Genomic DNA, 27,006 nt, shown 5'->3' with positions numbered 1-27,006 from the left:
CACCCAATGGGCTAAATTGAATTGTCTGATTAAAGAAAATCATGTTAAATTTAAGCTAAGATAAGCTTTTATATTTGAAATCAAAGAAATTTCAGAAATAGTTTTGGATTAAACTCTTCAATAAGGAATCTATAAATTACTAAAGATACTGGAAGAAATGCGATAGTAAATAATCATGAAAAACTGATGGAGCAAGCTGCTTAGTGCAATTATCTCCTAAAGAGCATAAATTAAATATGCTGTGACCCTGAATGTGATCTTACTGAACTTCTAGCTAGCTGAGTTACTGAACACAATACTAGCGATATTTCCAATACACAGAAGATGGTGTTAATATATATCTGATAAAAACAGAGTTTACCCTAAAAAGAAGACATCTTATACTCATATGAGGTAAAACAAAAACAGCAGTACCAGCTGTTACTCTGCATAATTTAAGACATCATAGTAACATTACTAAGGTTTATTTTGAGGGCAAAATTATTTGAATTTCATGAACATGACATATTTGAAACAGAGCTGACAAGCCCTCTAGAATATCAGATGATGGATTGCTGAGAAACATAATTTTCACTTTAATAGAACTATGGCATAATTCTATCCCCTAGTGCTTTTTCTGTATCAGGCAAATTTAGGCCAAAACTACAGCTTTGAGAATATAAATGCATATGTATCACTATAACTGGAATGAGTTCTTAATTTAAAGGTAACGGTTCTTTCTATAGATGAATACATAAAAATGTGTACAGTATGGGGTCTGGCTAATGTATGTCTCATTATACTTCCTTACCTTGCTCTCCCTGAAGTCCATGGCAAAATTCTCACTGACTTCAATGGGAGCACAACACCCAGACACATGGTACCACATTGAAAGGACAGGGGGATTTGTCTTTATACTAGTGCCAATTAATACTGTCCATCTTGAGGGCAAAACAGAACTACTGTATTAGCATTTTGCAATTATTAATAAATCTCATTTTATGTGTGTATTTTTATTTACCTCTTTAAATAAAACTAACAGATATAAAAGGTAAGATCTACACATAAAAGCAAAATTTTAAACTACATCTAAAATTATTGCAGAAAATCAAACCACAATGAAGTGTAACAATGTAGTTGATATATCCGTGAATAGCTCAAGAACAATTATTTAACTGATTTCCAGCATATAACACTGATGAAGGCAAAATGTTACCAATATAAAGAGGAAAAGACAACTATGAGATTCAGTCCTTCAATATAGCTATCTCTGCAATTGCAGTAAAACTTAGCTTCATCTAAGTGATCAAAATGGTTCTTCTATTAAGTATTTTTTGAAGAAGAGATCCATTTATCGTTCAGTTCTTTCTAGGATTTATGGAGTCTGAAAAACTTTAACTACTAAAACTTCTGTATTTTATTCCAATAGAATTTTAAGTGTATCCCATATGCATTCCTTAAGTCTAGTCTTATTAAATTCTGATGTTAAACAGAAAGGGGAAACCATGTGCAACTAGATTAATTTATCTCTAGGGAATAAGGACACATTAATAATTGAGATAATGTTTTCATATATGTTAGAATCAAGTGTGCCTTTTCACTTCTTTATTAGAAAACACATTAAGGGAAAATTATCTCATTCTCATCAATAAGACCTAATTGCTGAGAAAGTCTCTGTTTTCTTTTCAATAACATTAGAAGAGGATTGTTCCCATTACTTCAAAATGAAAAAAAAGATCAGAAAAGTTATCAAGTACTGTTGGAATAAATGCCTGTATTACCAAAGAGAATGTTTACTTAATACACTCAGTACTGTTTTCCTTTTAAACAAATCAGAGTTTATTGTATCTAGATTGAAGTGGGCCAAAGGGCGGGGGGAGGAGGGGGAAATGTGGAGAGGGAAAAAAAACAACCACAACCAAAATGACTAATATTTTTGGCTTTCTGAAGATCTGATCTTACTGTAGGCTATAAAAAATTATCTTGACTAATTGCTAAAGAACTCTATAATTTCCCATGAACACCCATAGGTGTCAAGACACGTTGTGAGGTAATGGAATGGTATTTAATTTACTCTGAATTGCTGTACATTGAGCTATATGGATTACATATAAAGTAAACACTGACCGCATTGTGAGAGCACTCATGCAGACAGACCAAAAAATATTTCCATGGTTTTGAACCATACGTCAAATGCAACGATTCTGATGTTTGCCACAGCAAAGGAAATAAAAAAGCACCAAATCTGTATCTATGCTTAATAGTTTTTGGAAAAGCTCTTCAGTTTATTTAGCACACACTGAAAACAATAAAGAGCTGTAAATTGAAACAAAAATCCATCAACTTAACTTTGCAATGCCAGGAGAAAAAAAGATTAGAAATCTATTTAGATTACTGAAAAAAAAAGGATATTTACCTCACTAAGATCCATCAGGACTTTAATATTGAATATTCATCTGTAGTCACTTTTACATTTGAATCTGATTTTAAAAGGGAGATGGAAGGGAATTAATTATAGCCATGTTTTTATAAAAAGACAATGATGATCCTTTAATTTTTATTATCTGATTTTATCTACATTTTATTTTATGAGATATACTAAAAGTATATAGATTATTCAAACACATTATATTTATTCACAGAAATCACTTTGTAAAACTGCAATCTCCTCCTAGTCTCGTTCCTTTGCTATATTTGTTCTTTAGTAAACATCAGTATTCAGAAAATAAAAACTACCATTTTGAGGGTCAAAATAAACGAAGAATGGCCAAAATTTGGAGGTTTTGTGATCCTTGCATTTTCTTTTTGCATTTGCAGAAATAGTCTGAGTTCATAAGTCTCCCCGCCCCAACCTATTTTTCTTTCCAAGATTGTTCAATTAAAAACACACATCATTTTTCTGCCATAAAGGAAGCCTGCACAATGTGCTTGGGATAGAAGAACAAACCAGCACAAAGCTCAGGTGATCCTCGTAACTGGACAGTATTTGAGATTTACATCGGTACAGTATTTATTTTTCATTAACCTTTTTTTCTGTTCTGCTTTCTGCTCTCCCCTCCCTACGCCTCCCATTGCTCTCTGGTTTTCACTAAATATTTTTCCTTTTCCTCTCTGTTTCCCTCCCCACACTGTATCTTGTCACTGTCTCTATCAGAGGACACAAGTAACACACACGTTTCAGTTGACCTTCCAAAACCACAATATTTAAGTGAACTTGAAATTAGGCTAAAAAATGGTCACCTTGAAAAAAGTTGTCAATATTTAAAACTTAACTTACATAAAAAGTGACTGGAGTCTAACTAAAGAATCAAAATATTGGAAAAAAATTAATTATGTAAATATATAGGGCTGAAATCTCAACTTGTGTAAAATATCTTAATTCTAGTGACTTCACTTGAACTGTGATGATTAACAGAAGTTGAAAATCTGACCCCTAAATTTTATTATTTCATATTCTTCAGTTTAAGACAATATAAACCACAAATACTATGTCAGAAATAGTATCAAGTCCTGTTGCAACATTACAGTGTATGCTCTATAAATGAGTATGAATAATGTGCCTAAATGTGCTCCCATAAAAGTCAATAGGAGTTTTGCAATTTACTTCAACTGGAACAGGATCTGGCCCAATATGCAAAATAGGTGAAATTCTGACTCCACTGAAGTCATTGGCAAAACTCCCATTGATTTCAATAGAGCCAGAATTTCACCCAATGCATTTTAAAACTTGTTGAGGCTGATCTTTCAGCTTTTATGTGAAACTCTTAGTGGCCTCAATGGCAGGTTTTGTAAGAACTGTAGAAAAGGGCCTTGGGTTTATAATTATTTATTTGTATCGTGGTAGCGTTCAGGAACCCAAGTCATCTATGATAATGCTAGTTGCTGTACAAACACATAACAAAATGACGGCCCCGACTCAAAGAGCTTGCAGGTCTGCTGTGAATGAGTACAGTACATATCTGCATGTTTGAATCCATAATACCAAACATCTAGTAAAAATCCTATGACAGTTGAAAATACACTTGGAGACTAATGCAGCGCTCACTGAAGTCAATGGAAAGACTCACATTCTCTTCAGTGGGCTTTAGATCAGGTCCCTAACCAGCAAACACTTCTCTAATGTCACTATCTCAGCAAGTTAACAATGATGATTTTGCTCGTTTAGGTGCAGGGTTGGAGCCACTGATTTCGCAAATACTTCCTCCTCTTCTGGACGAATGACACAATCCTACCAACTCTCCTCAGATGTCACGCCCCTTGATTTCAGTGGGAATTCTTTCCACAGAGGACTTACAGAATCAGGCCTGACATTTTCCAGCACAAAACAAAACTGTTTTTAAAATTCAAGGGACAAAAATACCCCAGAAATTATGTTATGAATTAAGGAGAAATGAATGGCAAAAGGATAGGGAGGTCAGAATGCCATTCCTCTTTTTATAATAAACACTTAATTCAATAAATACTGGGACATGATGAGGGAGGGAAGAGGATACTTTTGTTAGCTGTTTATTGTTAAAGCTCTGTCTAAAATCAGCACACTTTGTTTTCTTTTCTTTTTTAAACTAACTTACCAAAATGCAAAACTGCTCGACACAATCATTTATCATCTGTGTAAAAATTATAGCTTCCTGGCCAGCATAATACAGATGCTAGCTTTCAACCTGAAGATCATTTGTACAGCTGAATGTTAAACTTCTGAAAATAGGCATTCCTCAAAGGGTGCTGCGCCGGCAAATCCTGAGTTATAGCAGAATAGTGACTGGGGAAGTGCCCGTAAGACCAAGTCCAATATAGATTTTATGATTTCTTAAACCAACCTGGAATCTACAGCCAACATTCATCCGAACTACACCAAGCTTCCAAATCTACTGCATAATAGCATTGCATTCCTCCTTTCAAGAGGATAGCTACTAAGAAGGAATTGCCAAACAAAAAACTAAACCTGGATTCTGAGCAAGGATGCTCCCTACAGTACCACAGGAAAGATGGTCAGAACTAAGCACACTAGCACAAATGTGGCCCAGAGTTCTAAGTGTTGGTGATTACCGTCATCTCTAAAATGGGAGTGTAAAAAACAGGAACTGAGTCCCATCACATTTCCAGGCCACAAAGATGACTGGTCTGAGCATGCAATGTGCGATCTCAAACTGAGTGCCATCCACTCAAATCAAGATGGAGCAACACATATTGGCACCAGTCATCTCCCTGGGCTGCAGCCACTTGGATAAAGATGAAAGAAGCACTGTATGTTGGGACTATGGCCGCCTCAGGCCATATCTCCATATTAAAGATAAGAGAATGTGCAGCAATATGCCCCTTTTTTATGCAAACTAGGTGCAGTTCTAAGGTTCCCATTAGTTTGCCAATGGTATCCTCAGGTGCAGAAAGTGTGGGCAAGTCTTTCAGGCATATATTACTGATTACACATTTAAATCCATTGTGGAGGCTTTGGGGTCAGATCAATCTAGCCATTATGTACAAAGGAACTAAACTGTATATCCTACATACAATGACATTTGATATAGACTTTGAGAAAATCAGACTTCTATAAGGAACAGAAAGAAGATTACTTACTTCCCAGAGGTGCTGAGTGTTCCTGATGGCGCCCGTTTGAACCTTCTCTGGCAGAAGGACAACTCCCTGGAAAGGCCCAATCCAGGTGCCCTGCTGGATCCTCTGAGCAGCGCAGATGCCATAGGCCAGACCAGGCACAGTGCTGGTACACAGACACACTTCCCGGGGGAGATCCCTGAGCCATTCAGGGATCTCAGGTGGAGGTGCTGCGGCTGCAGCACTACTAGTGCCCACTAGGCGGCGCAGAGAGTGAAGTGGCCCATGCATGGGGCACTCACCATTGCGATTATCAGCACACATGTCACATCCTGTGAGGCAAACAGGAAAAAGAGTAATTAACTTGGTGTTATCAGGCTACTACCATCATCTCCACCACAGATAAGGACACATACATTCCTCCACCTTTTTACCCATTTAAAGACATCTAAACACACACACACACACACACTATTGCATGTTGCTTACTCCCTTCTCTTAACCTCACCAAAACCCTTAAAAGAGAAATGCGAGAACCTCAGCAGAAGCTCTGCAGACATTCTGCAAGCACAATGTGTTCATTGACCTGCCAAGCCTCACTCACTGGGACAGAGTTTCTAAGATTAGGTTTTTTGATTAATACAAAAGCTGTTTTAAAGCATCTGCCTCTTGTGACTAAGTATTTAGTAACATGCTTCAATGAGACATTTTATATCTCATTGATGATTTTTGAAGCCCTCTCCCCCGCCTTCATCTTGCCACAGCTCAGTTCAGGGGAGTTATTGGAATGGAATTTAATTTGATCCTTATTTCTTATAAAATATTAGCTCTAGTTCCATATTACCATGTGTATGCATGTATGCTTATTTAATACAAAGATATAAAGGAAAACTCTCAATGGTAAATTATATTTATGAAATCTTATTCACTTGCTTTCTTACAGTTCAATCTGACCTTTCCTGGATACCACAAAACAACTTTAAGAACATTGTTTTATTGTACAATAATACATGTTTAATGTCTACTATATCAGATGAGGATAATAAGACCATGTTTGGTGATGCAACCGGTTCCTCACAAAAAGACCACTGTGTTAAAATACTGATTACACTAACTACCACTATTAATGATGGTTCTATATTTTGGGAAGATCTGTCTGGGAGAAAATTTTGGAAAAGTGTTTCCATTACACATTTCTACATATGCCACGAATGCTCGACTTCCAGGAAAATGTTTCATGCTCAGAAAATCCATTTCTCTGGAGATATATTGAGTTAATGTAATAATAAATCTATTGAACTATGTTACTGTCCTCGTCACATTTTACATCTTCTAGCACAATTAAAGTTTTTATATGACTCTATTCCAGAAATACAAACAAAAAGCAGTAATTATACTACATAGCAATTAATGGCTCTTCCCCTAATAATTTTACATTAGCCACATGCATTCTTATAAAAATAATGCAAACTATTCACCAGAGGGCCTGAGGTTTAGCGGTCTAACCCACAGATTTGGAATAACTAGACTCCCTGGAACCACAGGTTCAAATCCCAGCAGGACTGACTCAATCGTTCTTCTTTCCAAGGTAGATGAATTGAGTAGTTCCATGGCATTTATTATGTTGAAGTCTTTCAGATGAGACCTTAAAAAAAACCTTCTGTCTACTCTGCATGGACATTAAGGGCTACATTTTCAAAATACAGTCTCTATTTGTGCATTCACAAATTCTTGCACATACTTCTAATTGCCCATATTTCTGAGCATTATCATCTACTATCCACATGTAAGTCCTAACACGTGCAAATGATAAGCTGAGAAACTTGCAAGAGTTAGTGAATGGCAAATGGAGGCTAGTTTAAAACACCCTTGAACATTTGTCCCTAAAAAATCCTGGAGGGCTTCTCTGTGTCCTTAAGCAAATTTCATATCTCCTACAAGTATGCGAGTGCCCGTTCACTGCTGTCCTCCAACAGAGAAGTGGCTTCAGTTAAGTGATTCTATAGAGAGAGAAATCTGTATCACATAACTCTTGTGGAAGAAGCCCAGGGAGGAGGTGGAATTGCACAGGAAACCCTTTGTTTCATCTCATGAAATTCCTAATTCGTCATGCAATCTGAAAGAGAGGTTTGCAGGACCATAAATGGGAGCAAAGAGAGTGGTTTTCAAAATGTGTAGATATCCCTAAATCCATGTGGAAATCTTGATGTACGCTTCTATTTCTTCCCCACCCATGTTAAGGCCACTCCCTCACCCAAGAGGGTTTGACAGCATGAAGCAGGAACCCACAGGAGTTAGTTCTGACAGAGTCAGCATTAAAGTGGCAAATAGTTTCCCACAGATATGCCAGGAGATGATGCCACATAGACATCCATCCCTCAACCACTCCCTTCCCTACCCAGCACCTTTTTCAAACTATGGTTTGTGCTACTGATGCTCATTTCCCTCTTCTATGTTGACTACTCCTATGGGCCTATTTGCACACCTTTCATTTCCTCACAGCCAAAATATGGCCCAGAATTTTTAAAGAACTTTGAGATCCTCTGATGTGAAATAAGCTTTATAAATATAAAAATGTTATTATGCAGGGTTTCTTTTATTAGAACATGTTTTACTTCAATATATCATTATGACTTATTTGTTTATAAAACCTCATTTAAAACCCTTACCAAAACTGTGTGTAAGCTAAAATATTTGTACCTGATTTTTGTCAATTACCTTTTTATTTTTAATAAAAAGGTAAAAGTTTACAGGAAAATATATAATATACAAAAAAAGTCTCATTGTATCAGATAAATTCATTGTCTCTCTTTCTCACAGAAAATTTAGAATTTGTTACTTACTAGTCTTGAGAGAGGATATTATGTAGCAAACACTCTCCATACCAATTCCCCAAAACAAACACATATCTAGATAATAAAGCTTAGCAAATCCATGTTTGTATTTTCAAACATGGAAAGTAGAGAAAAATATCACAACATCCTATCTCCTCCTTCCCCCACAAACCTAAGGGTCAAGGAATGATTATGATGACCCCAATCCTGCATTTCTTGCATATCAAAATTTACATTGCAACTGGAATTTGATACATGCAAGTATACTGGACCAGGCCCCCAAATGGCAAAAAAGACACAACTGTCAATTAAGTACTCTTTTTAAAAAAATCTGATTTTTCATATTGTAATCTACAAAAAAAAATTCTATAAGAAAGTCTCAGGATTTAAGGAAAAGATGGCTAACCAAGATCTCAGTTAGCACCCAGAGCAGACCCTTGAACTATGAATAATTTGTACCCTACTAGATGATCATTTAGATGTGTAACCTTCTCCCAGCATCCTGGTTATTAATGGTCCTCTTGGAGACACAATGTCTGCAAACAACTTGAATAAATGAAGCCAAGGCATCTTCTTGCCTCTGTCCAGGTAACTCCAGTATCAGCTCCCTGTACCCTGCCACCAGGTACACATCATTTTTCACATGCACGTGTGCACACACACCTTTTAGAACCTCCCGATTTATGTACTACATTTTGTATTTGACTATAGATATGGATTAGTAGCATGAAAATCTTTTACACACATACACACACACACCTCTTTTAGCACCTCCCCTGTTTTATGCATTATATTGTGTGTTTGACTATAGATGTGGATTAGTAACATGAAAACAACCTTTTAGCACTCTCTATCTCCAAGAAACAGAGGTTGGGAATTTGAAGAAAAATATAAATGGATGCCATGTCACTGTCACTTGGCCCCAGGAGAAGATTCTCTTCCACCAGCAAGCAAAGGGTACTGCTGTTCCCTTTCCACCATCTACCCCCAGGGAACAGTAATAGGTGATGTTTGGCATCTGCAGAATCTTCTCTTCCTGATGTACTTCTTCCCTTTCATTACTGTTAAGGCTGAAAGACTGAAAAGCTGGATATTTTCTGAAAATGGGCTGGCTAGAGAATCTGGTGTAAAAGGGAGGAGTGTTGGCAGTGCATCATAAGTCTGTCATTAATGCTAAGCAAGATCTGAATCATTCATGCTTTAAATGCTTAAAAATATGTAACTTTGGAGAACTTTATTTAATTAAAATACAATCCAAGCAAGTGGATTATAAGAAGTGGAAGCCCTTGAATACATATTTTCCCTTGCTTAGGGGACATATCTATTGTACTTGCCCTTTCCTTTTTTGTGCCTCTTATTTTTGTCTGATGATTCTCGGGAGACTCTGAAGCACCATATTTTTCAGTCCATCCTGCTCACTTGGTCCTTCTAGCTAAAGACAGCCCATAATGAATGGTGGAGTCCTTCATCTCAGAGGAGGAAAAAAGTCCTTAATTTCAAGTGACCAGTGGGGGAGAAGATGAGGAAGCTTAATTTCTAGAACATGAGAATTGCTGATCTGTAACAGCCTATTGGTCCATCTAGACCAGAATCCTGTCTCACAAAGTAGTCACTTGCTGGATACATCAGAACAAGGTGAAATATAGTGGACATATTGTTTGATAATATACCAATGGGAAATTTTCTTCTATCCCCCACTTGTGACCAACTTACACCCTGAAGTATGAGGATTCTACTGTAGTTTCCCCCAAAAAAACTATGTGCAAAGTGAACACAGAAGGGATTTGCTGGTCTTTCTGTAAATGGTACAGAAGTCCTGAGCTTTTCAGAAGGGCTGCCACCCAGTGCAGTAAGTAGCATACCACTACACAAGTCCCACTTTTTGGCCCTAATGAATCCAAATGGTAATGAACACTACAGGCCTCATCTAAAGCTCATTGAAGTGAATGGAAATATTTCCATTTACATCAACTGACTACTGATCAGACCCTAATTCAGGAAGAAAGCCTGAAGGAGATGACAGTAGAAAACAGAGATTTGATGGAAATGGATGAAGCATGGGAGAGTGCAGCCAAAACTGGGTGTCTCCTGGTAAAATTCAGCGCTACCTTCCTGAGAATGCTGAATGAGAATGAGAATGCAGCCAGACTCTCTGGAGAGAGCTCACAGTTTCTCACTCTGTATCCCCAAACTCTGTTGATGGGAGGAATAAGGATGGAGCAAGGCAAAAAACTTAAATGATCTATTTGTAGAGTTGCTTGCTATGGCTCTTTGGGGAGGAGTGCAATATTTTTATCATTTATTCTGCCCCCTACAAAAACTGCCATTAAATGAATACACCATAAAGTCTCCAATATAACTCCACTCACATACATATACAAATCTCAGACGCAAGCAAAATGAAAGAACACACCATTTCCTCCAAAAGACACAAGCACACCCTCAAAGCACATTAATTTGCATAACAGCCACATGAGCATTGGCCTCCTAAAACCCAGGGTTGTGAGTTCAATCCTTGAGGAGGCCGTCTGGGGCAAAAATTGGTCCTGCTAGTGAAGGCAGGGGGCTGGATGCAATGACCTTTCAAGGTCCCTTCCAGTTCTAGGCAATTGGTATATCTCCACTTATTATTATTATTATAAAATGAAAGCCAAATGGATGAAGAAAGTTCTTGACGGTGCATGTAGAAACCAACATAATGGTATAAACCAAATAACCAGCTGTAACAATAAATGAAAGAAAATAAATTTCATCTCAGCAATAATGTGTTTCAAAGGTGCAGTTATGCTGGATACCTGCAGTTTGCTTGTATTGAAGAAGTTTGGCCTTTGACCTTGTGCTTCATGATTCACTAGGAGTCTGCTTGTATCTAGTATAATTGCCCATCATTTCAAATGTTATTGCCAACGTATAAATATAAATCATATACTAACCCTATCTCTCTGTGTACACAGATAATATACACATCTTAAGAGGAAGGTTGGTCTTAGTGGTTAAGGGCCTAAACTGGGAGTCAGGAGACCAGCACTTTGGTTTCCTGACTGCTAAAGACCTTTTATGTGACCTTAGGTAAACCACTTAATCTCCCTGTGTCTCAGTTTCCTCATTGGTAAACCAGAACTAATATGTCCCTACTTCATAGGGGTGTTATCAAGATAAATTCATCACAATGTGTAAATTGCTTGGAGATCCTCTTGTGCAAAAAACCCAAAACCAAACCCATCCCAAAGAGCATTTTGCTCTCCTCATTGACAGGGGATGATCGCTTTTCCTTCTCTTTTGCCCATTTTTTCTTGTCACCATATTGGCTAATTTTCTGTGATTATGTGCCAAATTATTTTATAAATTATTAATTATTATTAGCAGAAGTACTACTACTAGTAGTAGTATTTGTATTAAACTAAGTCTCCTATCAATATTTATATATGCCCATGACTAGAACTATATGCAACAACAAAGAAGACAGCACTAAGACAGGTAAAGCATATTTCACATGCATTTACAAGCTAGAATTTTTTAGATTGGCTTTCCTGCTTCCTTAGAGGTTACCACCATAGCTCAGCCATTAGTGGGAGGGAGGGGACTGATTGGTCACTGGCTGGGAAATTTGACCATTTTTTTACCTTCTCTAGAATCTCCTAAGAGGTCAGATTTTGACCAGATGGAAATTCTCCCCTTTGAGGTGTGGGGTTTTTCTTTCAAGCCTGTTGAACTTGGATTCACACCATTATTCTCTCTGGAATAAAAATCCACCTGATTTTAAAGTCCCGCCCGTGGTGTCCCAGAGAGACCACACAGGTAACAGTGGCATCAGCAGCAAAGCGCGGGGGGGGGGGGGGAGGGGTTCCTTGCTGCTCTCCTCTCGCTCTTTCTCTGCACCTGAAACAAGGCTTGGCCTTAGCAGAAGTCGCTACACTCAGGCAAAGTTTAATGCAGGCCAGTGCGCTCCGCAAGGGGGAGGGAGGGGGCTCTGCTTTATCACTCCCACTTCTCCGTCGCCCTGGTGTTGTCTTCTCCCCATGGCTACAGCTCCCTATAACTCCATTGCCCTCGCTTGGCGGTTTGGCAGCCGGCTCAGCCCTCCTGCCTGCAGCCCGGGGCGGGGGCCGTTCGGTGCAGCCTGTCGCCTCCGCGCGCGGGGCCGCCCGGGCACGCGGGCTCGGCAGCAGGTGCCACCAGGCAGGGCACGCGCTGCTGCTGCGGAGGCACTTTGCGGACAGCGCCATCTCTCCCGCTCCTGGGCTTCCCCGGGCTGCGTGCGGCTCCATCCGTCCTCCGGGGACGGGAACAAGGCGAAGGCTTAGCTGCCTCCCTTTCCAATGGGATTATGGAGTGAACATGCCCCCCGGGATCCATGAAGTTAGCGCAATGCACCGGGGGAGTTATCCTGCATTGGGGCACACTTACGGCCGCGTGGCTAGGTGATTGATTGATTGATAGATCTTTAAAAGCATGTGCATTGTTTTTTTCTTTGCACAATCCCCAAGACCCTTCTCTCAAACCTGCAAGAGCAAGACCCTCAATCACTCCCTCCCCATCTCACCCAGAGGGAACAGCTTTGCCCCTATAAACATCAGGCACAGACCAAAGCGGAAGGTAGTTTCCACTGGGGGGTGAATTGCTTCGCTGTATGACCAGAGAGAGATCAGAAAGTCACACTCCGCCTCACTGATTCTTTAGGGGGAGGGGAAGCAGGTGACTCCTGTATGCAGAACAGCGCGGGATGAGGTACGGGTTTCTCAGTTTTTGCTGGAAAATCCTCACCTGCGGAAATAAAACGGTGGTCGGGGCGATGGGCGGGGGCGGGGAGAAGGATTTTGATGTTCTCCGTCTTCGACCGAGTGTATGAAGGAATTAAATTTCAGTGTCAGGTATCAGAAGGTTAGGAGAATATTGTGTGTAGATAAACCTTGCCACCCCCTGCACCTCAGAGACCCCCATATACAATGTAGAGATGATGAATGGGCTCTAGGAGAGGAGATCGAAGCTCGGTCTGCACTGGCTCTACTCTCTTCAACAAAACTATAGGGCAATTAATTGTGGCTTGTCCCCTCATCCTTCATCTCCTTGTGGCACATATCGATGGAGATTACTGCTGATGGACCATTTTATCACCTTAAATAAACAGTCACCACCTTCTCTAACCTCAATCTAATATATGGCTATCTGCTATGTTTAAGGGTGCTGGGTAACCAATGGTGTAAAATAGCTAAACCATACATGTTACCAGCAATCTGCAAAAATGCAAATATTCCCCACACTGATTCACTTCCCTGAATGCTGGAAATCGAAGAGTACGAGGCGCGCAGACCGCTGGTTTATGTGACCCATTCGTTTTACACAGCATATTTATTACAGAGGCAGGTTGGTGCTTTACAATTAAGATAGAGGACTCAGCCTTTCCATTATGAAAGCCTAGTCCCAGGAGCAAGGGACGGCTGTACTTAGGGCAGCTCAACTTTTCCCCACACTGAAACTTGGTATTCAAATACCCAGCCCAGGACCTCATCCCCTCCTATATGTATCCCCTCCTTCATAACCCCCCACCCTAATAATTCTGCTCCTTTTAGATAAAGAGCTACTCAGAAAACTGTCCGCAAGCGCGTCTCTCTTACTCAGGCAATATTACCGTTGATTTTAATGGAATCCCGTTTCCTTCAATGGGAGTAATGCAGGTTTGGCCCCTAACTAGTTTGATAATTGTGATTTTCTAACTCAAAATAACTCAATTTGAGAAAAAACAACAACAGACATTTAGCCCACCAATCCTTGTGGATTCGTTTAAAAAAATGCAACAATTTTCAACTGATGTTTGAAAATCGACGCATGTGTTTGCGAGTAACTTTTTCGCATCTATCTTTAACGTCATAACAGTCCATATAAATGAGTGATGATAGGATATTAATTGACTAGCATAATTGAACAGCATAATATGTAGGATAACTTAAGATTTTTAGTATTTGTTATTTTTTTTTTACTATTATAGGGTAAATAATACGCATTTTGAAAAGACGTATTAACTTTACTAACCAAAACGGTCAAAACTACTATCACCTTCGTGATCGTCCATATTGTATAATTCTCCGTAAAATATTTTAAATCCAAGAAATAAAATGTGAACCTTACATTATAATAGAGTTTAAATGCTGTCAAAGCGCAAGACGCAATTGGCAACTTTGTATTATTTATTTAATTTATGTATTTATTAGCCACAACATGCGAGCTGTTGAGCTAGTGGTGCATGTGAATTTGGAATTCATCATCACTGTAGGTCTTTTGTAGATTTGTGCCACAATATTAATATTAAACGGGAGGTTTTATTTGCAAAGCATCTAGGTCAGGAGAAAAGTTTGAACCAGTCTCTTTTCTGCTGCGCAATAATAATAGTCTTGTCGATACAGACTAACAGGGCTACCCCCGATAAAAGAGGCCCCTAAAGATGTTAATCCAAACTGTGATTCCTCTAAGGCGGAGAAGTTTATCCTTCCCTGTTGGGGGAAAGGATGTTTAAAGTATCATTTGGAGAAGAAATACTGACTACAAGGACCTATAATTTCACAGTATTTTTAAGAAGAAGAGCAAACAAAACTAAATCCAAGAAATATCTGTTAGTAAGGTTCCTACGCCTAACCCCGAAAATGTGTACTTCGAAACCTCTGCATATATTAAGGCCCGATCCCGCAGTCCCTACTCTGTTATACTATCCACTTACTTCAACAGATCGGGCCCTCAATCTGTTGCTATCTTTCGGGCACAGAACTCTTACAAAAAGGAACAAAAACAGCATTGCAACTTCTGTGCTTTTCAAGTGACTCTTTGCCAGTCTTGGAACTTCGGTAGATTTATTTGGAGCTAGAACTCAAATTAAAATCAATCACCTCTCACCTCATCCACAAACTACTCTCCTTCCCCTCAGAGAACCACCTACAGTACACTGAATTAAGGAAGTAGTGAAGCTAGTTGAAAACCAGTTCTACCAAAGATCACAGTACTATGATTTCTGTACATTTTATTTCACGTTATATGATGTATGTACCAGCTATCCCAGTTCTGATCAGTTTTCTTTTTGAATTGTGCCTTAAGTGAAGAGCATATTATTGTAATTTCTATATAAAGTATGTATTATCTCCCTTTTGTAAACATATTGCCCAAAATCACAGAGCAAACATATCTAAGTCTTAACATTTCTTATTAAGTAATAAATAATAATAATAAATAATAATAATAATTTCCAGGAAAAGTTGCCTACTAAACAAGTTAAATGACAATGCGTTTACTGAAGACCTGCAAAATGTAATAATTCTTGTAGCATTTCTCCCTTGCTTTCACACGGTGAAAGCTATTCAGGCACAAGATGAACATTTTACAAACGTCCTTCGTGATCGATGTATTCTTTATCAAATCCACTTTTAATGCTGTGATTGGAAAGAAACTCTGCAGACTTCACCAGCTACTCTGCAGCGTGCTATTTATTCCACTCACTCCTTAAAAATGTTCCTTCCAAATCACTTTATCTTTCTTTCTCTTTTTAAAACCTTTATCTTGTAGATTTACAGAGCTGCTCTGAGAAGTTAAACATGTATTGTCTGAGTAGTTTGGTTGGCGATTAAAAGTGCATTTCAAATTCCATTAAGTGCATGTAATTTATGAGATCAGGTTTTCTGCACTGGAGAGTAGAAAATACTCTAACTCTTTTGGCTACAGAGTAAAATTGAAGCCCAAAAGTCGTTGAAAACTAAACCGCTATCCAAAACAGAAACATTTGCAAGGCAAAGAAGGAACTAAACTTGTACCAACTTCCCTCATACTCTTTAAGAGTATTAATATCAATGTAATTTAATTAATTCACAACAGAGTGCCATTTCATGGCAACTTTGGAAACAAGTCAGTCTTTGAAATGAAATTAAACAAACCCACATTTTACTTTTGTATGTGTTTATGGGTTGTTGTGGAGTTTTGGAGTATTTTTAACAGGCTATCTAAAACAAAAGTTCAAAGTATTTTAAGAAGCAGTCTTTTAGGAACAATGCAGAAAACATACGAGATGAAGATATCTTAGAGCGTTCTACTTACATAGAGACGAAATGTATGTTATTGTTAATAATTGTGATGGGTCAATCTAGTCAATACTTTGAGAAAGTATTAACGTTTTAATTAATAGTATCTATTGAGGCCATTGAAGGTATATTTAATATTTATGAATGCGACAAACAGTAGGTGTAAACAACTTCTAGAAATCAACAAAGACTGTTTAATAATTTGGGTCTACCTCCAAAAAATAAAAAAAAATAATTGCGGTGATAACAGGATTAAGTGCCTATCAAATCCCATGTACAAAATTGGGTTTGACATCCAATCCGGTACAGGACATTTATACTTTTGAAAACAAACGTGTCATATTAGATTACTATGTCACACTTTTCAATAGAAATAAAAATAAGCTAGCAAGGTGTGATTGATGTTAACAAGCTCTGAAAGGTAAATGATATTCCAAGGTGAGATGGGGGGAGGGGAGGAAGTTCTCCACAGCCCTTCAAATGAAAACTTTTCGCCTGCCAAGCGCAGCTGAGTAATTGATTTATTGTAAAAGAGATCAGAATCATGTCCTGCAAACTTTGGCTTTCCATATAGGAACCAAGTAAGAGAAACAAAAGGAACCACTTCACAGTGAATTGCTGTGTTGTTTATCTGCATTCTGAATTCATTTCCCTAAGCACGGTCTCAAAAACTTGCTCCCGGAAAACCTTGTTTTGTAAAGGGCACCTCCCAGAGAAGGGTCTTCGACAGAAATGGAACCTGGCTCTACCAAGCAATGCACTTAAACCTGTCTCTACCAAGCAATGCGACTAATTGTAACTGGCGGGGAAGAGCAGGACATTTGACGCTTGTCAGTAGGAGAGAGCAGGGTGCAGAGCGAGAGGGTGCAGGGTCAAGCTCGCTGTTACCCAGTCTTGGGCGCGAGCGGGCGGGTTTCGGGCTCGCTAGGTGTCAGGCTTGCCTGGGGCAGGGCGGGTAGCTGTATGGAGGGGTACATACGGTTGTTGGGGTCACTGGTGTGCTGGTTCAGGGGGATGATCTCCATGCGCTGCTGTCCATACAGGTAATAGTCCAGCTCCTCTGCTGTACATCGAAACCTGGGCGCAGCCCGCTCGCTGCACTTGGCGCCCCCGCCGCACAAGTCTTTGCTCTGCAGGGAGGCCGGCGCTCCGGAGGGGGACTCGGAGCTCGGTAGCGGCCCAAAGACGGGAATCTGGGCCACAGCGATGGAGGTCAGCCCGGCCAGGGAACCGGCGGCGGCGGCGGCGCAAGAGGAGGTGGAAGAAGATGGGGTGGACGAAGAGGAGGAAGAGGAAGCGGAGGAGAGAGAGGCTGGGCGCTGGCGGAGGCTGTCAGCCGAGGGATCCGCTCTCTCGGGCGGCGGGAGCTGGGTGAGGGCCCCGCTGCTCTTGAGCTGGCTGCTCTGCGGGAACAGCTGCTGCCAGTGCTGCAGATAAGCTGGATCCACCTTCAGGAAAGCAGATCCGCCTGGGTCGCCGGGCTTCAACATCTCTGCAGCCTAGAGAGCAGGGGAAACGGGAGAGACAGGCGTGAGCTCCTACCTCCGCGCGGTGCCTCCTGCCTGCCCCAAGCCGAGCCAGCGTCCAGAGACACCGCCTCCCGCGGCCGAGGTGCGGGGGCTGGCTGAACTCGCAAGCAGAACGAAGCGCCCCGCTTTGATTTCTGCCGTGCCCCAGCCCTAGCGAGACACCCCCCCCACACACACACACACAGCCTAGGGCCAGAGGAGTCCTCGCCTGACATACATAACCGGCTCCTTCCGAAACAGGCAGAGAAGGGAACTTTTCAACATACACTAAGTGCTTCTCTGTCAACAAACCACAGTACAGAGCTACTGGGCCGGGGGTCGGGTGAAGGTCTGGCATGTACAGCCCCTCACGCCAAGTGTCTGCAAAGAAAGGGGGTGCCACTGGGACCCACCCCAAAATCAGAAAGACAAGCCAGCCAGCTCGCCATGAAGCTCCGTGACTAACTGTGCCCCCCTGCCTGCTGCAAGGACCTTTCTCCATCTCCCCCACCCCGGTGCATTTTTACCGCCCACCACCAACCCCAAAGTTCACTTTATAGAAAGGCTGTGAGGAAAAACGATTCTGTATTTCGAGGTCTGTATGTATGAGAAAAAAACAATCGCTCAGCGGCATCCCTGAGCGAACTCGGCACAGTCAGCCACAACTGCAGATCGCGGCCTCGGAAGAGGAAGAAACCCCAAACAAACATCGGAACAGCCTTCCACGGCTCCCCTGGTGTACCCGATCCAGAACCCAGAGCCGGGCATGGCATGGCTCCCCCTTACCTGAGTCTTTCTATTGGCTTTACGTGTGTGTCTGTGCTGTTTGTACAGCCCTGGGAGATCACAAGTCGTACGAGGTTTAAGAAGGGGACTTTTTTGTTATCCCTCGACAACACGAGCTTCCAGGTAGCGGCTGGAAGGGATAAACCTGGTGAGAGCCGAGCAGCCGGGCTCCCTCTGCTGTGGCTGAGTATTTCAGGCGCGTCCGGGCTCCTCTCTGGCAGACTCTGCGCTGGACACGTGGGCTTTACGACAGCACAAAATACAGTGTGTGGTGTGTCTGAGAGAGAGAGAGGGAGGGAGAGAGACAGAGGGGAGGGAGCGGGAGGTTAACCATGGGTCTAAACACAGAGCCCCCTTTTTGGCAGCCTCCCGCACTTTGTTCCTGGTTTCATTCTTAAAGATCTCCCCATTCCCTAAACTGGGGAGTTCGGGTACTCAAAGCAGTTCTGTTTCCATTAGCCCATACATAGGGAACGGTGGCTAAGAGGGACTTCTGGGGTGTTCAGACTTGTCCTGCTTAGTCGCTAAGGCAGGACTACGAAGTGTAAAGTTTTACTTGTTTGCTATGGGTTTGTCAAACGACAGCATCTTGAACGAGAAAGCGGGACTGCTCGAAGGGACCTGTATAGTAGGCGGTGTTCCTTTCAGTGCAGGTTTACACTAAGACAGCTTTAGACAGAAGAGTTTAGACAGCTTCAAACTCTTCCCTGTAGTTCGGTGTGCTCAGGTTGGACACTTTTGTAGGTCAGTTTCCTATGACACTTTCATTTGATCCCCTTCATGTATTTGACCTTTGATTTACATTTTGCTTTTATCCCGCAGATGCTACGGTGTATTTTGATTCGCTTCCTTGTTCGTTTCCTTATTGTTCCCCTTTCTCTGCTTTCCTGGTGCACATCTGGTCGCATACACTCCTTTTTTACATTTCTCAGTATCATTTACCTTCTGTTCTCCATGGCTACTTTAATAAGATCCATTTCAAGAGTTCCCAGGATAGATGGAGAAACCCGCTGTTTTCAATCTGCTCTACTTCTGCCTTAGTTCTCTCTGGACTCGAGAGTTAGCCCGTTCACACTCCAGAAAATCTCTACGTACTCTAGTGCACCACACAAACCAAAGTTTAGGTAGTCAAGACGTAGCCTCCTGTGCTAAACGTCTACTCTTTAACTACAATTTTTTTCCTTGCTCGAAATTCAGGACCACAAGGTTGGCTATTTGCCGTGTAATTACTGAGAAATTTCATGTATCACTTACTTAAGATCAAGTTTCTTCAGGCTCTTTTTCATATTGCATGAAATAACAGAAAAGGGATATCATTTGTCCTATACAATATATACTTATCCAAACATATACATTTAATATAAAATGATCAGATCAAAATACCTATCAAATTTAACAATATAATTCATATTGTTCTATTTCATGTTGACGTTACACACACACTATATTCTCTCTCTCTCTCTCTCTCTCTCGTCTCAGTATTTAAACAATTAATGACATTTCTCTTCAACTTTCTACTTATTTCTTTCCCACCCGTTCATTCTTGCAGAGCCTGGGAAAGCTGCTGTTTAGATTTTGTCTGTGTCTAAGGCAGGACATTTTAACACAAATTTGAACAGAGCTGGGACAAAAAAATGTTTTGACTGGCGTCATTTTGACAAGGTCATTCGTCATGTGCTGTATAGATTGATAACACCTAAGTTAAGGCAAACACAACTAGGGGGAAAGAACTGATTTTATGGGATATTAAGCTAGCCATAAAAAACTCCACTGTTTTGATCAATTCTATTGTGCCAATTATAATGAATTCTCAATCCTTTTCCTCTATTAATCTACTTTTAAAAGTTCTGAAATGTTCACAGGAGAAAAGTGTGGCGAGGGAGAGAACCTTTTTTATCACTTTCTTATTATTGTGTGTATAAAATGTTGATAGATGTGCAGAAGGGCTACAGGTTTTCTTTGTTCTCATTTTAATACTATGTATTATGCTTCACCAGTTCTTTTCTGGTAAACTTTTTATTTCCTCTTATTTGTTTTTACATGTATTTTATAAATTCACATCTTTGAATGATGATTGTTTTTATTACGAAATGTCTTTACAAATATTAAATGCGTTTTAATGGCAGCAATCTTTAAACATTCGTTTCACACTCGAAAAACGTGATGAAGTAGTAGGGAAATGCTCACAGCTAATGGGTTTAAGTGTATTGTCAATATCTCCATTTGCCTTGGATTGTTACAGAAATAATGCCTGTAGTTTCATATTAGATTTTTATCTGTTGTTGCAAAACTAGGGCACTCTCATACGTGTAACGAGGAATGTCTCCTTTTGAGTGATCAAGATGGCAGAAGGGGATTTGCAAGGGCACCGAGTAGGTGTTTGAGTCTCCTACAAGAGGATCAGGTTCCTCCCGAGATTTCTGACAAATGCGGGTAGAAAGATCAAATCCAAAATAAAACAGGGTTAAAAAAAGTTGTCCTTTCCCTCCACCCTCTCAGGGCCGGCTGGAGAGCCTGGAAAGTTGGACGCCTAATGCAGCAGGGCTCAGTGGCAGCATTGCAGGCAGATGCTGTAGCTAGACCAGACTGTGGGCCCGATCCTTCTTGCATTGAAATCAATGCGGGAAGGGGGCAGGATCGGGCTCCGTGTCTCTGTCTGGGATTGGAAGGGCTCCTCCGGGAAATATTGCCCGGCTGTCCCTGTCACTCACGCAGAGTCCAGCAATGTCCAGGGGACCAATGAGCCTTGTCGATTGGATTTTTTTTCCAAATGGAAAATAATCCAGTCGGTCTAATTAACTCGATTCACTCTGGAAGACTGGGCAGGCAATTGCTGTTAAACTAAATAACCAGAGGGATCCCAGTGGTACTAAGTCACAGCGCGGTGATAGCTGCGCCCTGCCTCTTCAAGGATGGGGTTAAAGGAGCTGGCTTTGGAAGGGTCACACACTTCTTGCGTTTCTTAGTCATAACCGATAACACTGCGACACCAGCTCAGCATTTAAAATAACAGATGTGGGGTCTGAAAGAGAATTAAGTAAGTGTCAGTCCTGGTCTTACAGTTTAGTGCCAGCTTTGTTTAGCCAAGTCCAACCTCTGGCTTGTCTTTCTGGGGTGTGTGTGTGTGTGTGTGTGTCTTTTTATATCACCCTCCTCCCCCCCCCCCCCGCGGCCGCTTGTCTCTGGAGGTTTATTTGTTATTATGTCTTGCTGTAACTTCTGTGTTTACTGAGGCGGGGGGTGAAAAGAGTTTTTATCCCTCTCCTCCTCTCGCTGGGTTTTTCATTAGTTAGAGGACGAGCACTGAAACAAATCACATTGACCGTTTAGAAACCGATCAAACCTTTATGAAAATGCATCGCTAACGAATCGATTGGTGAATATTTGTTAGGAATTTGTTCAAAAGATATAAATGAGGGTAAGTGTATTAAATGCAAAGGGGAACACGGTGGTGTTTTTCTTCATTGATTAATGACCTCTAAAATAAAACAAATAGGAAGAGGAACCAGGATCGATAAATTAACTACCCAAATTCATCATTTTCCCTGGGAATTAAAAAAAAAAATCCTTAGCCAGTCTCTCTCTCTCCCTCTTTATCTCTTTGGGGACTTGGTTTTCGGAGGGAGGGGAACTAAACCCCTTAAAAGGGAGGTGTTGAATCGGGGGAGCCCCTATCTGATATTGTTTGGTACACAATTGAAAAGTTTGCCTTTCATATTAATTAATTCTCCTGATCTGGGGAAGACAAATGGTCGGTTGCCTCTGACAGGAGTCCGATAAAGGATTCAGCAGCTTTCCTTCTTGCCCTAGGCGTCTCCTCATTTCAGTTTTAAGGTCACTCGCGGCTGAGTTAATAATTCATTAATATATAGACATTTATTCAGATGGGATTCACGGACATCACACTCCCTCGTGCATTGCAGCGTTTAGATTTAGTTTCCCTTGAAGAAGAGAAGGGGCTAGAGGAAGGAGACTTTAAACAATAAGTGGACCCGTTCCTACAGCCTATTCTAGCCAAAGATGGGGCATCCAAACCCAAACCGATCCGAGGCAGGAGAATCAGTTGAATCATCCTGCTCGAAACCCCAAGCATTAGGAGGGTAAACCTTACGCTTTGCCTCCTCGCACCTTTGCTTTGGATGGTACCGTCCTGCTCCGTGCCACGCTCCGCTGTGCTGCGATGGGGAAGGGCTGTACTGTCTGCACTCCCCACCTCCCGAAGGTTTCTTTCAAAACCAAGAATTACGGTTCTGCCTTTCGCGAACCCTTCGCGCTCCCCCCCCCCCCAATATTACATGGGGGCGAGGCGACCCACAAAGAAAGCAGCGGTAAAGGAAGCAAATTAGAACGGCCCCCGGCACCAGCCAAACTCCCTGCCGTCCCATCTCCGGGGACCAACCAGGGCTCACCATTGTTACTGGCTGTAATACAAAGAACCATACATGGCAAAACATACATAGCGAGGGCTATATTACAACCACTAATGCTCCTGGCACACGACAAGGGGAGGCTCCTGGCAAAGGAGATCCTGGTTCTGGGCACGGGGAGGAAATCCCACTTGTTAAATCCCGAACTCTGCGCGGCATATTCAGCCCTGTCTGTGTCTGCCAATAGCTCGACCCAGAGGCTCCTCGCTCTGAACACTCCTGAAACACAGACTTGGTTTGGCGCAGCTGCCTTCTGCGCCTGGCAGCAAACAGACTAGTCATTTCTTTACAATACAGTGCAGCACCCTAGAGACCCAAGGGATACTGCAGAGAAACTAGGGAAGTGAGGATGAAGAAAATCAAGGCAGGGTGCAAGTTACAAGTCCAGGGGAAAGAAAGGCAGCTAGGAGGCAGCAACAATTCCAGATGATAATAAAATAGCCCTGCGTGCTTGCTGCTCTCTGAATCAAGCGAGATCCGAACTAATGCTCTGCTCAAGGGAGGGAAGCTGGGGGCTGTACGAGCCGCGGGGAGCTCACAGGTCTGCCCACGGTGTGGTGTGTGCTTTGGTGACATGTAGCTGCTGCTGACGGACAGAAACCCAAGAGGGCGCCCGTCCTTCCCGCCCTGGGCAGCACTGGGGCTAGGCGGCCCTGGGGTTCTGTCCGATCCCTGCGCCGGCGGGCCAGACTTCCCACGGACTAACACAGACCATGGAACCTGGCAGCTCCAAGCCCCAGCTCCCCGGAGCTACAGAAGAAAGGCACATCTAGGGAAGGGGTTGTCTGACCCCCGCACCTCAGGCTTTGAGATGCTTTGCAGCAGGACTCTCCTGAAAGACAACAGATGGTCTAGATTGATACACTGATCCTAAGGTCCCCTTTGCCTTTGTTTCCAAGCACATATCACCAGCCTAAGCTGTCTCCTCCCTCACATCCAAACACTTCAAATTTCATACCATTGCCAGCTTTGACCTTCCTCTCCCCTCAGCGCCCACAAGGTGGGCAGAACAGAAGAGGCCACAAGCTGCCTCCAAGAGATCAGGAGGGGACAAGGGCAATGATGAGCTGCCAAAATCTTAACAACCGGTTCCCTATAAAAAGTTCTGATTTAAGGGATGTTCCACAGTATGTATTTTTTGCACCTTTCTCCATAAGAAATGGCAATGCATTGAGTCACTGGGAGTCATACTTAACAATAAAAAAAACATTTTTACATGTTTATTACAATAACCCCTCCTCCCCAATAATTGGGAGGTAGCTGCTGTTTATGTTTTTCTTACACCCGACAAAACGCTGCGCTCCTGCCGTTCGGCCCACCGGTTCTGAGCAGGAGGAGCTCAGACCGAGAGACATCCTCATGGGACTGGGGGCCCCTGCAGGGCCTGGGGCAAATTGCCCCACTTGCCCCCATCCAGGCAGCTCAGGTGGGGGACAGGACAGTCCCGCGGGATGGATGTGGCTTGCGAACTGGAGTTGTTTGCCCACCTGCCCCTTAACAGCCAGTTCTACACCAGCATTTAATGGTAAATTCTCAGAATGGAGAGGGGTAACTAGTGGTGTTCCCCAAGGGTCAGTCCTAGGATGAATACTATTAAACTTATTCATAAATGATCTGGAGAAAGGGGTAAACAGTGAGGTGGCAAAGTTTGCAGATGATACTAAACTGCTCAAGATAGTTAAGATCAAAGCAGACTGTGAAGAACTTCAAAAAGACCTCTTAAAACTAAGTGATTGGGCAACAAAATGGAAAATGAAATTCAATGTGGATAAATGTAAAGTAATGCACATTGGAAAAAATAACCCCAACTATACATACAATATGATGGGGGCTAATTTAGCTACAACAAATCAGGAAAAAGATCTTGGAGTCATCGTGGATAGTTTTCTGAAGATGCCCACGCAGTGTGCAGAGGCGGTCAAAAAAGCTCACAGGATGTTAGGAATCATTAAAAAGGGGATAGAGAATAAGACTGAGAATATATTATTGCCCTTATATAAATCGATGGTACACCCACATCTCGAATACTGCGTACAGATGTGGTCTCCTCATCTCAAAAAAGATATTCTGGCATTAGAAAAGATTCAGAGAAGGGCAACTAAAATGATTAGGGGTTTGGAACAGGTCCCATATGAGGAGAGATTAAAGAGGCTAGACTTTTCAGCTTGGAAAAGAGGAGACTAAGGGGGGATACGATAGAGGTATATAAAATCATGAGTGATGTGGAGAAAGTGAATAAGGAAAAGTTATTTACTTATTCCCATAATACAAGAACTAGGGGTCACCAAATGAAATTAATAGGCAGCAGGTTTAAAACAAATAAAAGGAAGTTCTTCTTCACGCAGTGCACAGTCATCTTGTGGAACTCTTTGCCTGAGGAGATTGTGAAGGCTAGGACTATAAGAGCGTTTAAAAGAGAACTGGATAAATTCATGGAGGTTAAGTCCATTAATGGCTATTAGCCAGGATGGGTAAGGAATGGTGTCCCTAGACTCTGTCAGAGGGTAGAGATGGATGGCATGAGAGAGAGATCACTTGATCATTACCTGTTAGGTTCACTCCCTCTGGGGTACCTGGCACTGGTCACTGTCGATAGACAGGATACTGGGCTAGATGGACCCTTGGTCTAACCCAGTATGGCTGTTCTTATGTTCTTACCGGTGTCTAATTTTAGCAACCAGTTCTTGCGAACCGGTGGGAACCGGCTCCAGCTCACCACTGGACAAGGGCCCAGCCCACAAGACAAGGCACTGTCAGAGCGCTAAGGATTGCAGTGCGGTGTCAGGGCAGCTGGTGATGTAGCCTCCCTCCCACTCATCCTAGACTAAGTAAATAGTGGTTTTCCAGCAGGTTAATCAACAATGGATCCAGGATTCTCTCCATCCTTGTCCAGCACCACAGCAACTCCAGGTAGACAATGACATCCTGGTCAACCCCATACTAGAATTGTCACCTCAAGGGATAGGAGGGTAGTTTAGTTCTGTATTCACACACCCATTAGGTTACTCAGGTCTCTTCCGAGACTGTCAAAACATGTCACTTTTGGTGGCCTAGACAACACCTGTCCTTGGAACTAGACTGAGACTATGAAATAATTTGACAACAGTCACCAAACAGATGCCAGACAAGTAATGACTTTTCACCACTATTGACCTGATACTGATGTGAACCAGTGACCTTAAAGGTGAAAGGTTCTGTAGCCTATTACCAATTCCCTGAGACAACCAGTCCTTGTAAGACATAGATTAAAATATTTGCGTCCACCATCAAAACAAAATCTACTCTTAGTAAATGCCTATCATGAGTACCAATAGTCAAATTAGAAAGCAAAGTGTTCAGCTGTAAAAAGATAAAAACATCAGACCAGAAGAGTTAGCAGTTAACCAAGCCAAATTAAGGCTAATTTGACCCCTCTTTCAGTTCATAATCCTCATATGAGCTCTGAATTGGGAAAGACAGAACAAATTATCCTTTGAAATAGAAGAAAGACACTTGGGAAAGAAAGAACCTTGGGACTTTACAGAAAAAATTTATTTATTTATTTTTATTTTTTGGCAAAGGCAGGTTCTAATATTGTTCCATAAACACAATGGAAACTTAACAAGAAAAGCAATGAAAAAGTTATAGGTAAGGACTACATTATTCATACAAAGTGTGTTCCATATTTCACACTATATGCATCTGAAACACATAATAAAATTAGTTTATTTACTGACCCAAATTTTCAAGAGTGGTTATGGATTTGGGGCACCTGGATTTTTGGGTGTGCTATTTTAAAATCCTTTAAGGCACTTGATTTTCAGAACGTGTCAAGCACCAACACTGTCCTTTAAAAAAAGGTCCTTTTAAAGTGACTCAATTAGAA

The 27,006-nt window shown here is 41.6% G+C and overlaps 1 protein-coding gene across 1 annotated transcript in view; it reads right to left on the bottom strand.

Moving 5' to 3' along the window:
* Positions 1-27,006, bottom strand: part of PRDM6 (PR/SET domain 6) — a 128,956-nt gene that overhangs the window by 74,595 nt on the left and 27,355 nt on the right. Inside the window, exons 3-5 of the mRNA XM_045021735.1 lie at positions 18,715-18,991; positions 17,400-17,919; positions 5,554-5,861 (exon numbers count right to left, since the gene is read on the bottom strand). Coding sequence (XP_044877670.1) covers positions 5,554-5,861; positions 17,400-17,910 — 819 coding nt within the window. The 5' untranslated portion in view covers positions 17,911-17,919; positions 18,715-18,991. The remainder of the gene's footprint in view (positions 1-5,553; positions 5,862-17,399; positions 17,920-18,714; positions 18,992-27,006) is intronic.

The sequence above is a fragment of the Mauremys mutica genome, chromosome 6 (genome assembly GCF_020497125.1).
Source record: "Mauremys mutica isolate MM-2020 ecotype Southern chromosome 6, ASM2049712v1, whole genome shotgun sequence".
Taxonomy (NCBI): Eukaryota; Metazoa; Chordata; order Testudines; family Geoemydidae; genus Mauremys; species Mauremys mutica.
The sequence above is the reverse complement of the archived record's forward strand: the minus strand, read 5'-3'. Positions and strand labels throughout refer to the sequence as shown.